General features: G+C 38.0%; 1 protein-coding gene across 3 annotated transcripts in view; it reads right to left on the reverse strand.

Moving 5' to 3' along the window:
* Positions 1-12,607, reverse strand: part of TBC1D19 (TBC1 domain family member 19) — a 145,242-nt gene that overhangs the window by 27,843 nt on the left and 104,792 nt on the right. For all 3 annotated transcript variants that reach the window (XM_042936739.1, XM_042936740.1, XM_042936741.1), the window contains 2 exons: positions 3,730-3,814; positions 816-860 (listed from right to left, as the gene is read on the reverse strand). In XM_042936739.1, coding sequence (XP_042792673.1) covers positions 816-860; positions 3,730-3,814 — 130 coding nt within the window. The remainder of the gene's footprint in view (positions 1-815; positions 861-3,729; positions 3,815-12,607) is intronic.

A 12,607-nucleotide genomic window follows, 5' to 3' on the forward strand; every position in this document is an offset into this window, starting at 1 on the left:
GCTCAACACGCCGGTAACAGCTGCATTTTTTGAGCACTCACTGCATATCAGTCACTGTGACGTTTTAGACATTGTGTCTCATTTGATCCATGGGCCCTAGAGGATGCGTCTGAAGTTCAGCGAAGCCATGGAACTTACCAAGGTCATAGGGCGAGCTGGCGGGACTGGGATCTGAACCCAGGTCGGCTGGGTTACAAAGCCCATGTTCTTAATTCTGCTGGGGTAACAGAACTTCTCCACGATGCAACCTAATATTATTGTAATAAGGAATGCTCTAGATTGCTTTTCCAAAAAGCAGATCTTAAAAACTATCCCATAATCTCAGAGGGATATTTAATATCTGATGAGATCATTATACATTTGATCACTTTACACAGTTAAAATAGATTATTTGGCTGATGTATTTCTTCAAGATCTTTTTATTTCATAAATACCACCCTTGTCAAATTAGAAGAACAATAAAGTGTAACACAAGGCAATACACTCAACCGATTTGAGCTCTGCTGCAGGGAAGTCAGAAGGAAGGTCCTGGATGGACCCAGTCAGTGTCCCCGGAGGAAAATGAAACACCCTGGACCTGAGTGCACTTAGTTGCCTCGCAGACACTACTACCGGTCTGAAGGAAAACCAGGGAGGATGTACAGAATTTAACACAAACCTACCACAAACATACAAAAGTTAATTAAAAGAGCTATTCCATACAAGGTTTATTTTAGATAATGAATAAGTATCCATCTAAAGATAGTGTCACATTTTGTTATAAAAGCTGTAATTTCCCTATTTCCCACTAGAGGAAGCAATAGCATTACTCTTACCATTTGGTGGATAAAATACTGCATATTCTTCTAGTCCTAGTTTTCCTGTAAGAAAAAAACAAACAAACCATAGAAGGTTTCAATATGATTAAATAAAATAAATCTTTAAAAATTAACTTATTTTGTGGATGTACTAATAATGCAATTTTAAAAGGCACAGTACGATCTCCTTTAACTTCATTTTAGGAAATGGAATTACTTTGAAAATACACCACTAATCTTTTGATATTAGCAAATCCTTTCATCAGTTAAAGTCAATAATACAAATTTAAGTGTGAGGCAATTGATACAAAATAATTAAAAGAACAAATGCTTTCAAGTGCCTAAGCATTTAAGAAGAGAAGCGTCTATTTAGAAGCATAGAATTGTTTTGCTAACTATAAATAATTCTAATCTGTTCATTAAAGTAAGTCCTAAGCTTTGCAGCGCCTCATTAGTTTTACATTCTTATGGAATGTGCTGAAAAGTTAAAAAGTAAATGTCTTAAACCATATAGTGGTAATATTTTCTGAATCCTAAAACAGTTCATGTGGCCCAAGAATGAGGCTAAATGTTGGAAAGCAGAATTGTTTCAGAAAATGAAAGTATATTCGCTATAATCAAATGTTTGAAGTAGTTTTTAAAAAAATATAGCTTTCCCTTAACTTTTAAGGTTCTGAGGTCTCCCCCCCTCCACCTTCCATTGAATATCTTTAGATAGCCTTTATCTTGACAGTTTTTTCTAATACCTTTCGTTGACTTTTCTATTGAAAAGTCTCATGCATTCTTGCACTTGGCTTTAAGGTAACGTTTTTAGTTAAAAAATTTTTTTGCTCTTCTTGTTGGGGGTGGTGGCAGAGAGGGGACAAATAAGAAGAATGAGCAGTTTAGGTTAGGGTGGAGACAACAAGCACTGAGCTTGTGAGTAAGGAGAATGGAATAATGAAAGGTAGATGAGAGAGAGAGAGAGAGAGAGAGAGAGAGAGAGAGAGAGAGAGAAAGTGCGAGAAAGAGAGACAGAGAGACAGAGAGAGGGAGATGATAGACAGTACTAGCTGGGTACTAAATATGAGGCTAGGTGCAAACCCTTGTAAATTCCTAAGTGATAAGAGACTAGGAGAATCTTTTGTTCTATTGGGATGACTCTGGTGGACTCCTGGATGGGGACTGGTCACCAGAAAGACCAAGTCATGATTAGAACCCTGGAATTTTCAGCCCCATCTCCCATTTTCCACAGAGGGGACAGGAGCTGGAAATGGAGTTAGTAATTGATCATACCTATGTGAGAAACCCTCCATAAAATCCCAAGTAGTCAGGGGTTCAGAGAGCTTGCAGGTGGGTGAACATATCAATATTGGGAGGCTGACACACCCCAACTCCATGGGGACAGAAGCTCCTATGCTCAGGACCCTCCTAGACCTCGCCGTATGTATGTCTTCATCTGGCTGTTCATCTGTATCCTTTATCACATCCTTTAATAAACTGGTAGATGTACATTTCCTTGAGTTATGTGAGCTGCTCTAGCAAATTAATTGAACCCAAGAAGCAGGTTGTTGGAACCTCTAATCTATAGCTGGTTGGTCAGAGGCACAGGTGATAAACGGGGTTTTGACTGTCATCAGAAGAGTGTGTGTGTGTGTATGTGTGTGAGGGGTATGGCAGTCTCATGGGACTGAGCCCTTAGTCTGTGGGATCTGAGGCTATCTCTGGGTACACAGTGCAGAACTGAGTTAAATTGTAGGATGCCCAGGTGGTGTCGGAGACTTGTTTCTTGTTTTAGGGAAAATTCCCATATATTTGGTGTCGGAAGTGGAGTGTTTTATATGAGTAGTAAATGATACACATGGTAGAGAAACACAGTAGGAGAGAACTGGATTTTTCCCTACACAGGAAGGAAAAATAAGTTTTTCTGATACCGTAAGATATAGCCTAGTTCCTCAAGGACCTATGATTTCGTGGGAGAGGAGTGGGAATCCTTCCACATGTAGGGAATATATACAGGCCAGAATAAATATGGTAACGTGGGATAATCAGGGAATCAAAGTGAGCTGGGTTAAGACAAAATTGACTGATAGAGGGCCTTAAAATCTTGGCTGAGTTTAGAAGTGAACCCATTGAATAAGTTCTACAGTCAGCTTTTTAGCAAATGATGTTAAAGAAACAAACAAGCAGACCAAAGGTTTCTATAAGCTCAGTTTAGAAGCAGTGGAATTAAGAGAGCCCCCCAGTTTGGGGAGGGGGAGCCTGATCCCAGCCAGGTAATGTAGGCTCATCCTAGGGCAAGGGTTACAGCAATCAGGCAGACAGTCAGACTTAGGAGATATGGGAGAAAGAGTTTATTTCTTTATGGGAACAGAGCATGATCACACATAATAGGGTTATAAGCTTTCAGTGATTGGTGTTCACCACTTAATAAAAAGGAGAAATTGAGAAAGGCTTCCTGCTGAAATTAGTTCAGCTGTCAGGTAATAGCAGGATATTGAAATAGCAATATCTGGTAGGCAGCTAGTGATAAAGAAGGGAAGAAAGCACCAAAATAGAAATTAGCGTGCTAATAGCTTATAAATTACATCAAATTTTAAGTGCTGGAGAACATTTTGAGAGAAGGAATAGAGAAGTTAAAAAAAGCAGCAGAAGAAGCAAATTCATGTGATAAAGTCGTAGTTAGGGGGGAAAATAAAAGTCAACATATAAGACAAAAACAGCAATAGAGGAGCGAGCAAACAGGAAAGATAAAGGGTTCTTCTGGGAACCACCCGCCTTTGATTGTGCTGAGTTGTTCACCCGTGATTTGAGTAGGAGTTGAAAGCATCTGAGAGGAATTTCATTAACAATAAAAAAATTAACAACACTAATATATGCTATAAAATGTAACAGTCTTGCTATGATTTTGTAAGTCTTAAAAAATACTCCCTTTATGTAACTAAAATTTTACCTCTGATGTATGATTTTGGTGGTGAAGCGCTGTTGTACGCAAAATGACCCAACACAGATGTATCCCGGGAGAAACAAAGTAATACCTAGGTACAACAGGGGAAGAAACAAACAATTAAGCACTGTTTTATAACAGGTAATTAATTCATCGCTATTTCCTTCCTAGGAGGCACTGAGGTAGAATCTTTCCAGTTCAGTATTGTGCCTGGAAATGGGAGGAGTGCCCTCTGTTGGTGCACCTGCACTAAGTGTTACAGGGGATGCCAAATGCGATGGCCAAAGTTCACCCAAAGACTTCTCACTGTGAGCCCCGTAAATCTTGAACAAGCTACTAACTACCAGTTGATTCTCTTATTCTGTTTTCCATCTGGAAAAGAGAAGTAGCTGGGAGACATTTGACACGATGACAAATGTATAGGAGGACCCTAGGTAACTACGTGGCCCACAGAGCAGCCTGGGAAGTGCAGGAAGCTGGAAGTAGTCTCTGCGGGGATGCAGGAGCAGACAGGTGGGTGTGTCAGGGAAAGCAACTCGTGGGTGTCTAGAAGGGACAGCAGCAGCGGAACGAGAGAGAGCTAAAGAGCTAATACAGGTCAGAAGCTGGTTGTCCTGACCAGCAGGTGCGGTGGGGCAAGTCGGCCTGGAGATGAAAATAGGAAGGGCAGAAAATCAGGATCAACGATGTCCTTAGGAGGGACTGGGTTGCTGAGACCAGCTTGGAACTTGGGGGCAGGAGGTCAATCCTAAGGTGATTAGTGACAGGAAATCTGGGTCCTGGGATTGAAAAGATGCTACTGAGAAAAGAATCGAGAATGACAGGAAAAGGTAGAAGCCCATTTAACAGAACAGGGGCACAAGGTCAGGGTTGGACTAGGAAGCAGGAGCCAATGGAGAAGCTGTGGGTCCAGGACATAAAAAGGGGGCCCAGCTTTAGAAAAAGAATAGATATGGAGATTAAGCATCAGTGAGGACCAATGGCGAAATGTACCAACCATTGCCACTGATTGACTTTTACTGTATTTTAAAAGACTACGCAAGCAATACACCGTTATGGTAAAAATTGTAAATACAGATCATCAAAACAGGAGAAAAAAAAACACCTATAAGCCCATCAGTGTTAATATTCTGATGTATATCTTTCAGACTGCTCTTATACATATATACATACATACATACATTTTTCAAACAATAGTTAGGCATACTGTTCTATAATCTATTTTCTCTCAGTATTATAATAAATATTCCAAGTCCACATTTTTTTTAATGTTGCAGAATATGCCACTATATGAATAAACATAGTTTATCTAGCCTGTCTTTTACTGTTGAACATTTAATTACTTCCACTTTTCCCCAACTATAAACAGTGCTGAAGTAAACTTCCCTATAGCTAAATATTTATGTACACCTTTACTTAAATTCCTAAAACTGAACTAGCTGTCTGGCCAAAGCAATGGGCATTTTAAATCTAAAACTTTTGATACACATTGTCAAACTGCCCTCTAGATAGAGTTTGTCACGTTTTTGTTTTTAATAATACAGCAATAAGACAGTGTACTTTTTCTCTTATTCTCATCAAAACAGGTTATCAGCATCTTATAAGTACAAACAGCATTTTGCTTTAATTACTAATATGGTTGAACATTTTTCCGTTTGCATTTATTTTGTTATTTTCCAGCTCATCATCTTAGTCCATTTTGAAATAGATGTTTTTAAAATTATTGATTTGTTTACATTTTTTGTATATTAACAATTCTGACCTTTGGTCTAATTACATGTTTCAAATGGCTTTGCTCAAACAATTTATTTTGACACAGAGATGTTCTTTTTTGTGTTTATTTTTGAGAGAGACAGAGTGTGAGTGGGGGAGGAGCAGAGAGAGAGAGGGAGAAACAGAATCAGAAGCAGGATCTAGGCTCTGAGCTGTCAGCACAGAGCCTGATGTAGGGCTCGAACCCACGAACCATGAGATCATGACCTGAGCCAAAGTCAGACGCTTAACTAACTGAGCCACCCAGGCGCCCCCTGACACAGAGATGTTCTTAATTTTTATGTGCTCAAATCTCCCAAAACTTTAATGCTTAGAAAGTTCCTCCCCACATTTAAAATATTCTCTGTATATTCACCTAGATTATGAAAGTCTTTAGGGTTTTTCATCCAATATTTCTGGTTATTCCCCTCTGGCTATATGTCAGCCTATCTTTTCCAGCCCCTTTGGGGTTAGGTGTGGCCATGTGATTTGCTCTTCAGTCAATGAAATACATATGTGTCATTTGAAAATTTCTGAATGAAAGCTTCAAGAACCGGAGCAGTAACCACATTCCTTTTCCCTCTGCATGGCAACCGCCAGTGTTCTAGACAGTGGTTACCCTATCAGCCTAGGCTCTGGAGTGAGGATGACACAGACCTAGGTCCCATCCTATCAGAGGGACATGACCACGAGCAAGAAATCTCAACCTGTGTTGAGATTTTTTGCTTGTATGTTATCACAGTATAACCCAGCGCATCCTGACTCAAACAGGAAATTCTGTCTAGCATTTTTTTAGTGGCTTAAAACAATAAAAATCTATTCTCTCACAGTTCTACTGGACCAGAAATCCAAAATCAAGGTAGAGGCAGGGCCATACTCCTTCCAGAGCTTCTGGGGGAGATTCCTCCCCGCCTCTTCCAGCTTCTGGTGTCTCCAAGTGTTCCTTGGCTTGAAACTGTATAGCTATAATCTCAGCCTCCATATCTTTATTATCTTGGAATTCTGTTTGAAACTGCACCACTCGAGTTGAAATTCTATTCCACTACTTACTAGCTGTGTGACATTGGGCAAGTTACCAGACTTCTTGGTGTTTCAATATCCTCACGTGTAATATGCAGACCCTAAGAATACCTACATCAGAGGCTATTGTGGGATTAATTAATATACATAAAGTGTATAGAAAAGTGCCTAGCACATGGTGAATATTATTAAAATGTTAGCTGCAATTACTATTACCACTACTATTATTTTAATTTTATTCTATACTCTGTATTTTCCCCACTGTATATTTAATTTGGGGCTTGTTTTTATTTTATTTTATTTTATTTTTTAAAGTTTATTTATTTATGTTTGAGAGAGACAGAGAGAGAGAGAGACAGAGCACACGAGTAGGGGAGTGGCAGAGAGACAGGAGAGAGAGAGAATCCCAAGCAGATTCCGCACTGCCAGCACAGAGCCCAATGTGGGGCCTGAACTCACGAACTGCAAGACCATGATCCGAGCTGAAACCAAGAGTTGGAAGCTTAACCGAATGAGCCACCCAGGCACCCCTGGGATTTGTTTTTATTTATATGGCTCACGACTGTCGTGTTTCTTCAACTTTAAATTTTGTTTATCCACATTTCTGGAAAATTCTCAACCATTATCTTTTTGAATGATGCCTTTGCCCCATTCTCTATTCACTTCTACTTGACTCCTATGACACGTAGGACTGAGCTACACTTACTCAACCTGCCATATCTCTTAATTACTTTTATTATGTGCCCCATTCTGAATGACTTCTACAGATGTTATATTTTAAAAATCAGTTCACTAATTCTTTCCTTCTGTTTCTACAATGTACCAGGCACTGTTCTAGGTGCTTAGTGCTTGGAAAGATGGAGTTACTATCAACTGAAATAGGGAAAGTTGAGTGGAACAATTTTGGGAGTGAGATCAGGGTTCAGTTTTCAACATACCAAATTCGAGATATCTCCAAAAATCTAAGTGGAGGTATTGAATAGGCAGTTGGAGATTGGGAGAGAAGTTTGGACTGAAGATGTAAATTTAGAAGGTATCAACATATACATGATAATGAAAATTACAAGAGAGTTGAACTTGGTGAAATCAGCAAGTGAGTGAGTATAACTAGAAAAAGACGAAGAACTGAGACCTGAGGCACTTTAACATTAAGATATGAAGGAGAAGGGAAGGAACGAGTCTTAGAGATTGAGGAAAACCAAGAGAGGTAGATTTCCCATGATGCTAATAAGGGGGTGTTAGGACCTCTCATTAGCATGGGTCCCTTTGGGTGCTGGGAATTGCTGGGAGGTATAGCATGCTCTAAATAAGGAGGGCAAATCAGGCTGTGATCAGAAAATGTTTCTATGTATGCATTTCTAATAAACTGCCTAATATGATCTCAGAAAAATGGGCCCTGAACTTCTTACTGTTCTAATAATTTGTCATGATTTTCCCCTTGTTCTAAAGAACTATGTGTGTTCTTACCTAATTATGATTTATTTGTAACATTATATTCTCTATCTTTAAAAGGTTTCCCAAATTATATAAGCTTCAGGTTCCCAAAATGCTAGATTTGCCTCTGGTGACCAGTAAAGTAAGAGAAGAACCAGAAAGAGTGTGGTGTCTTAAAAGCCAAGTGAAGACAGGGCACAACTGGGTCACATGCTGTTAAGAGATCAGTTAAGAGGAGGACTGACCACCGGTCATTGGATTTAGTTATTGGGAACCTTCCCAACAGCAGTGTCAGCTCCAAAGGTAGAACATATCTGTTTTTTTTTTTTTTTAAATATATATTTTAAATCAATTAATTTTGAAAGAGAGAGAGAAAGAGCATGAGTAGGGGAGAGGCAGAGAGAGAGAGGGAGACAGAGAATTCCAAGCAGTCTCCGCACTGGCAGCACAGAGTCTGACGCGAGGCTCGAACTCACGAACCGGAAGGTCATGACCTGAGCCGAAACCTAGAGTCGGATGCTTAACCGACTGAGCCACCCAGTGCCGCTGTTTTTTGGTTTTTTTTTTAAAGTTAACAATGAATTTCAGACATCCTTTCATACCAGTACATATGAACACATTGCTACTTTATATAGAGCTGCTTCATTTTAAGAGCTACCTTGCATTTCATTATAAGTATAAACCATAATTTATTTAATGTGTTAGTCCCTTATAAAAGAACATTCAAATAATTTTCAATTTTATGCTATTTCTTGCAGTGCCAAAATAATTTGCCTTTTACTGTGTCATTTCATACACATATGAGTATCTCTGTAGGGCAAATACATAGAAATATAATACATAGAATAGAATTTACAAGAGTAAATAATTTTAATATTTTATTTGATAAATATGCATTTAATTGAATTATTTTATTAGTTCTAATAGCTTTCAGTTAATTCCTTTGAATTTTTATACATCTATACTTGATAATAATTTTATATTCTTTCTGACATCTATAACTCCAATTTATATGAAAACGTGACAGACCAAAGGTTTTGACCTTTGGGATGCAACAAAGTCAGTCCTAAGGAAGTATGTTGCAATTCAGGCCTATCTGAAGAAGCAAGAAAGGTCCCAAATATACAACCTAACCTTACACCTCAAGGAGGTAGAAAGGAAACAGAAAATAAAGCCTAAACCCAACAGAAGAAGGGAAATAATAAAGATTAGAGCATAAATAAACAATAATAGAAACAAACAAACAAAAAAACCCCAGTAGAACAGATCAATGAAACTAAGAGCTGGTTTTTTGAAAGAATTAACAAAATTGATAAACCCTTAGCCCGATTTATCAAAGAGAGGACCCAAATAGATAAAACCAATGAAAGAGGAGAAATCACAGCCAATAAAGACCACAGAAATACAAACACTTATAAGAGAATACTATGAAAAATTATATGCCAACAAACTGGGCAATCGGGAAGAAATGGACAAATTCCTAGAAACTCACAAACTACCAAAACTGAAATAGGGAGAAATAAAAAATTTGAACAGACCCATAACCAGCAAAGAAATTGAATCAGTAATCAAAAATCTCCCAACAAACAAGAGTCCTTGGGCCAGATGGCTTCCCAGGGAAATTCTACCAGACATTTAAAGAAGAGCTTAATACATATTCTTCTCAAACTGTTCCAGAAAAAATAGAAATGGAAGGAAAACTTCCAAACTCATTCTATGAAGTCAACATTACTTTGATTCCAAACTAGACAAAGACCCCACTAAAAAGGAGAATTACTGGCCAATATTCCTGATGAACATGGATGCAAATATTATCAACAAGATACTAGCAAATTGAATTCAACAGTACATTAAAAGAATTATTCACCGTGATCAATTGGGATTTATTCCTGGGCTGCAAGGCCAGTTCAATATTGGCAAATTAATGAACATGATTTATCACATTAATAAAACAAAGAATAAGAACCATATGATCCTGTCAATAGAGGCAGATAAAGCATTTGAAAAACAGATGATCCATTCTTGATAAAAACCCTCAACAAAGTAGGGATAGATGGAGCATACCTCAACATTATAAAGGCCATTTATGAAAGACCCATAGCTAATATCATTCTCAATGGGGAAAAACTGAGACCCTTACCCCTATGGTCAGAAACAAGACAAGGATGTCCACGCTCACCATTACTATTTAACATAGTACTGGAGATCTTAGCCTCAGCAATCAGAGAACAAAAAGAAATAAAAGGCATCCAAATCAGCAAAGAAGAAGTTAAACTTTCACTATTTGCAGATAACATGATACTCTAGAAACCTGAAAGAAAGTCCACACACAAAAAAAAACAACACGCTAGAACTAATGCATGAATTTAGCAAAGTTGCAGGATATAAAACCAATGTGCAGAAATCTGTTGCATTTCTATATAGCAATAAGAAAATCAAGGAATCTATCCCATTTGCAATTGCACCAAAAACAGATACACAGGAAAAAAACCAACTAGAAAGGTAAAAGATCTGTACTCTGAAAACTATCAAAACTTATAAAAGAAATTGAAGAGGAAACAAAGAAATGGCAAAGTATTCCATGCTCATGGAAGAACATCGTCAAAATGTCTATTCTACCCAAAGCAATCTACACATTTAATGCCATCCCTAGCAAAATGCCACCAGCACTTTTTGCAGAGCTAGAACAGACAATCCTAAAATTTGTATAGAACCACAAAAGACCCCAAATAGCCAAAACAATCCTGAAAAAGAAAAGCAAAACTGGAAGCATCACAATTCTGGATTTCAAGCTATATTACAAAGCTGTAGTCATCAAGACAATATGGTACTGGCACAAAAACAGACACATAGATTAATGGAACAGAATAGAAAACCCAGAAATGGACCCATAACTGGATGGCCAATGAATCTTTGACAAAGCAGGAAAGAATATTCAAAGGCAAAAAGATAGTTTCTTCAACAAATGGTGTTGGGAAAATTGTACGGCAACATGCAGAAGAATTAAACTGGACCACTTTCTTACACCATACACAAAAATAAATTCAAAATGGATGAAAGACCTGAATGAGAGACAGGAAACAATCAAAATGCTAGAGGAGAACATGGGCAGCAACCTCTTTGACCTCAGCCGGAGCAACTTCTTACTAGACACATCGCCGAAGGAAGGCAAGGGAGACAGAAGCAAACATGAACTACTGGGACTTCGTCAAGATAATATGCTTCTGCACAGTGAAGGAAATGATCAACAAAACTAAAAGCCAGTGTACAGAATGGGAGCAGATATTTGCAAATGACATATCTGATAAAAGGTTAGTATCCAAAGTCTATAAAAAACTTACCAAACTCAACACCCCAAAAACAAATAACCCAGTTAAGAAATGGGCAGAAGACATGAATAGACACTTTTCCAAAGAAGACATCCAGATGGCTAACAGACACATGAAAAGATGCTCAACCACACTAGTCATCAGGGAAATACGAATCAAAACCATGATGTGATACCACTTCACACCTGTCAGAATGGCTAAAATGAACAACATAGGAAACAACAGGTATTGAGGATCCAGAGAGAGGGGAACCCTTTTGCACTGTTGGTGGGAATGCAAACTGGTACAGCCACTCTTATAAAAAGAAATTGAATAGTATGGAGGTTCCTCAAAAAACTAAAAACAGACCTACCCTATGATCTAGCAATTGCACTATTAGGTATTTACCCGAAGGTTACAAAAATACAGATTTGAAGGGGATACATGCACCCCAATGTTTATAGCAGCATTATCAACAATAGCTAAACTATGAACAGAGCCCAAATGTCCATCAAATGATGAATGGATAAAGAAGATGTGATGTACATATTTACAGTGAAATATTACTCAGCCATCTAAAAGAATGAAATCTTGCCATTTGCAATGACATGGATGGAGCTAGAATGTATTATGATAAGAGAAATAAGTCAATGAGAAAGACAAATACCATGTGATTTCATTCATTTGTGGAACTTAAGAAACAAAGCGGATAAACACATGGGAATGGGAAGGAAGAGAGGGAAACAAACCACAAGAGACTCTTAATGATAGAGAACAAACTATGGGTTGACAGAGGGAGATGGGCTAGATGGGTGGCTAGATGGGTGATGGGTATTAAGGAAGGCACTTGTGATGAGCACTGGGTGTTGTATGTAAGTGACGAATCACTGAATTCTACTCCTGAAACCAATATTGCACTGTATGTTAACTAACTAGCTATATATTTGTTCTAAGCAACTAAATTTGTGGTAATTTGTTATAGCAGCACTAGTAAACTATACAATTAAAATAACTAATAAAGTAATACAGCCAATATAATAATAAACTAAAACAACCAATAATAAACTAATACAATTAAAGTAAAATAAAATAATGCAAAAGAAATATTCCTACACATATCTTTCTAGCATTGTCTGGAGGGAAAACAATTCCTAAAGAAATGTCTTCGTTAACTTTCCCTTAGCAGGCTAGTGGGAACATACTAATGTCAGGAGAAGCTCTGTGCTTAAATATATACTCCTCAAGTCTTTTGCCGCAGAGAAGGCAAGATATTTGAGACCACTCTATAGAGAATATTGGTGCCTGTAAAGGGATGTTGCCAGAGAGAGTTCATACGTCAGACATTATGCACTAGTGTGCCATCTTGTGTG

This window comes from Panthera leo, chromosome B1 (genome assembly GCF_018350215.1).
Source record: "Panthera leo isolate Ple1 chromosome B1, P.leo_Ple1_pat1.1, whole genome shotgun sequence".
Classification (NCBI taxonomy): Eukaryota; Metazoa; Chordata; class Mammalia; order Carnivora; family Felidae; genus Panthera; species Panthera leo.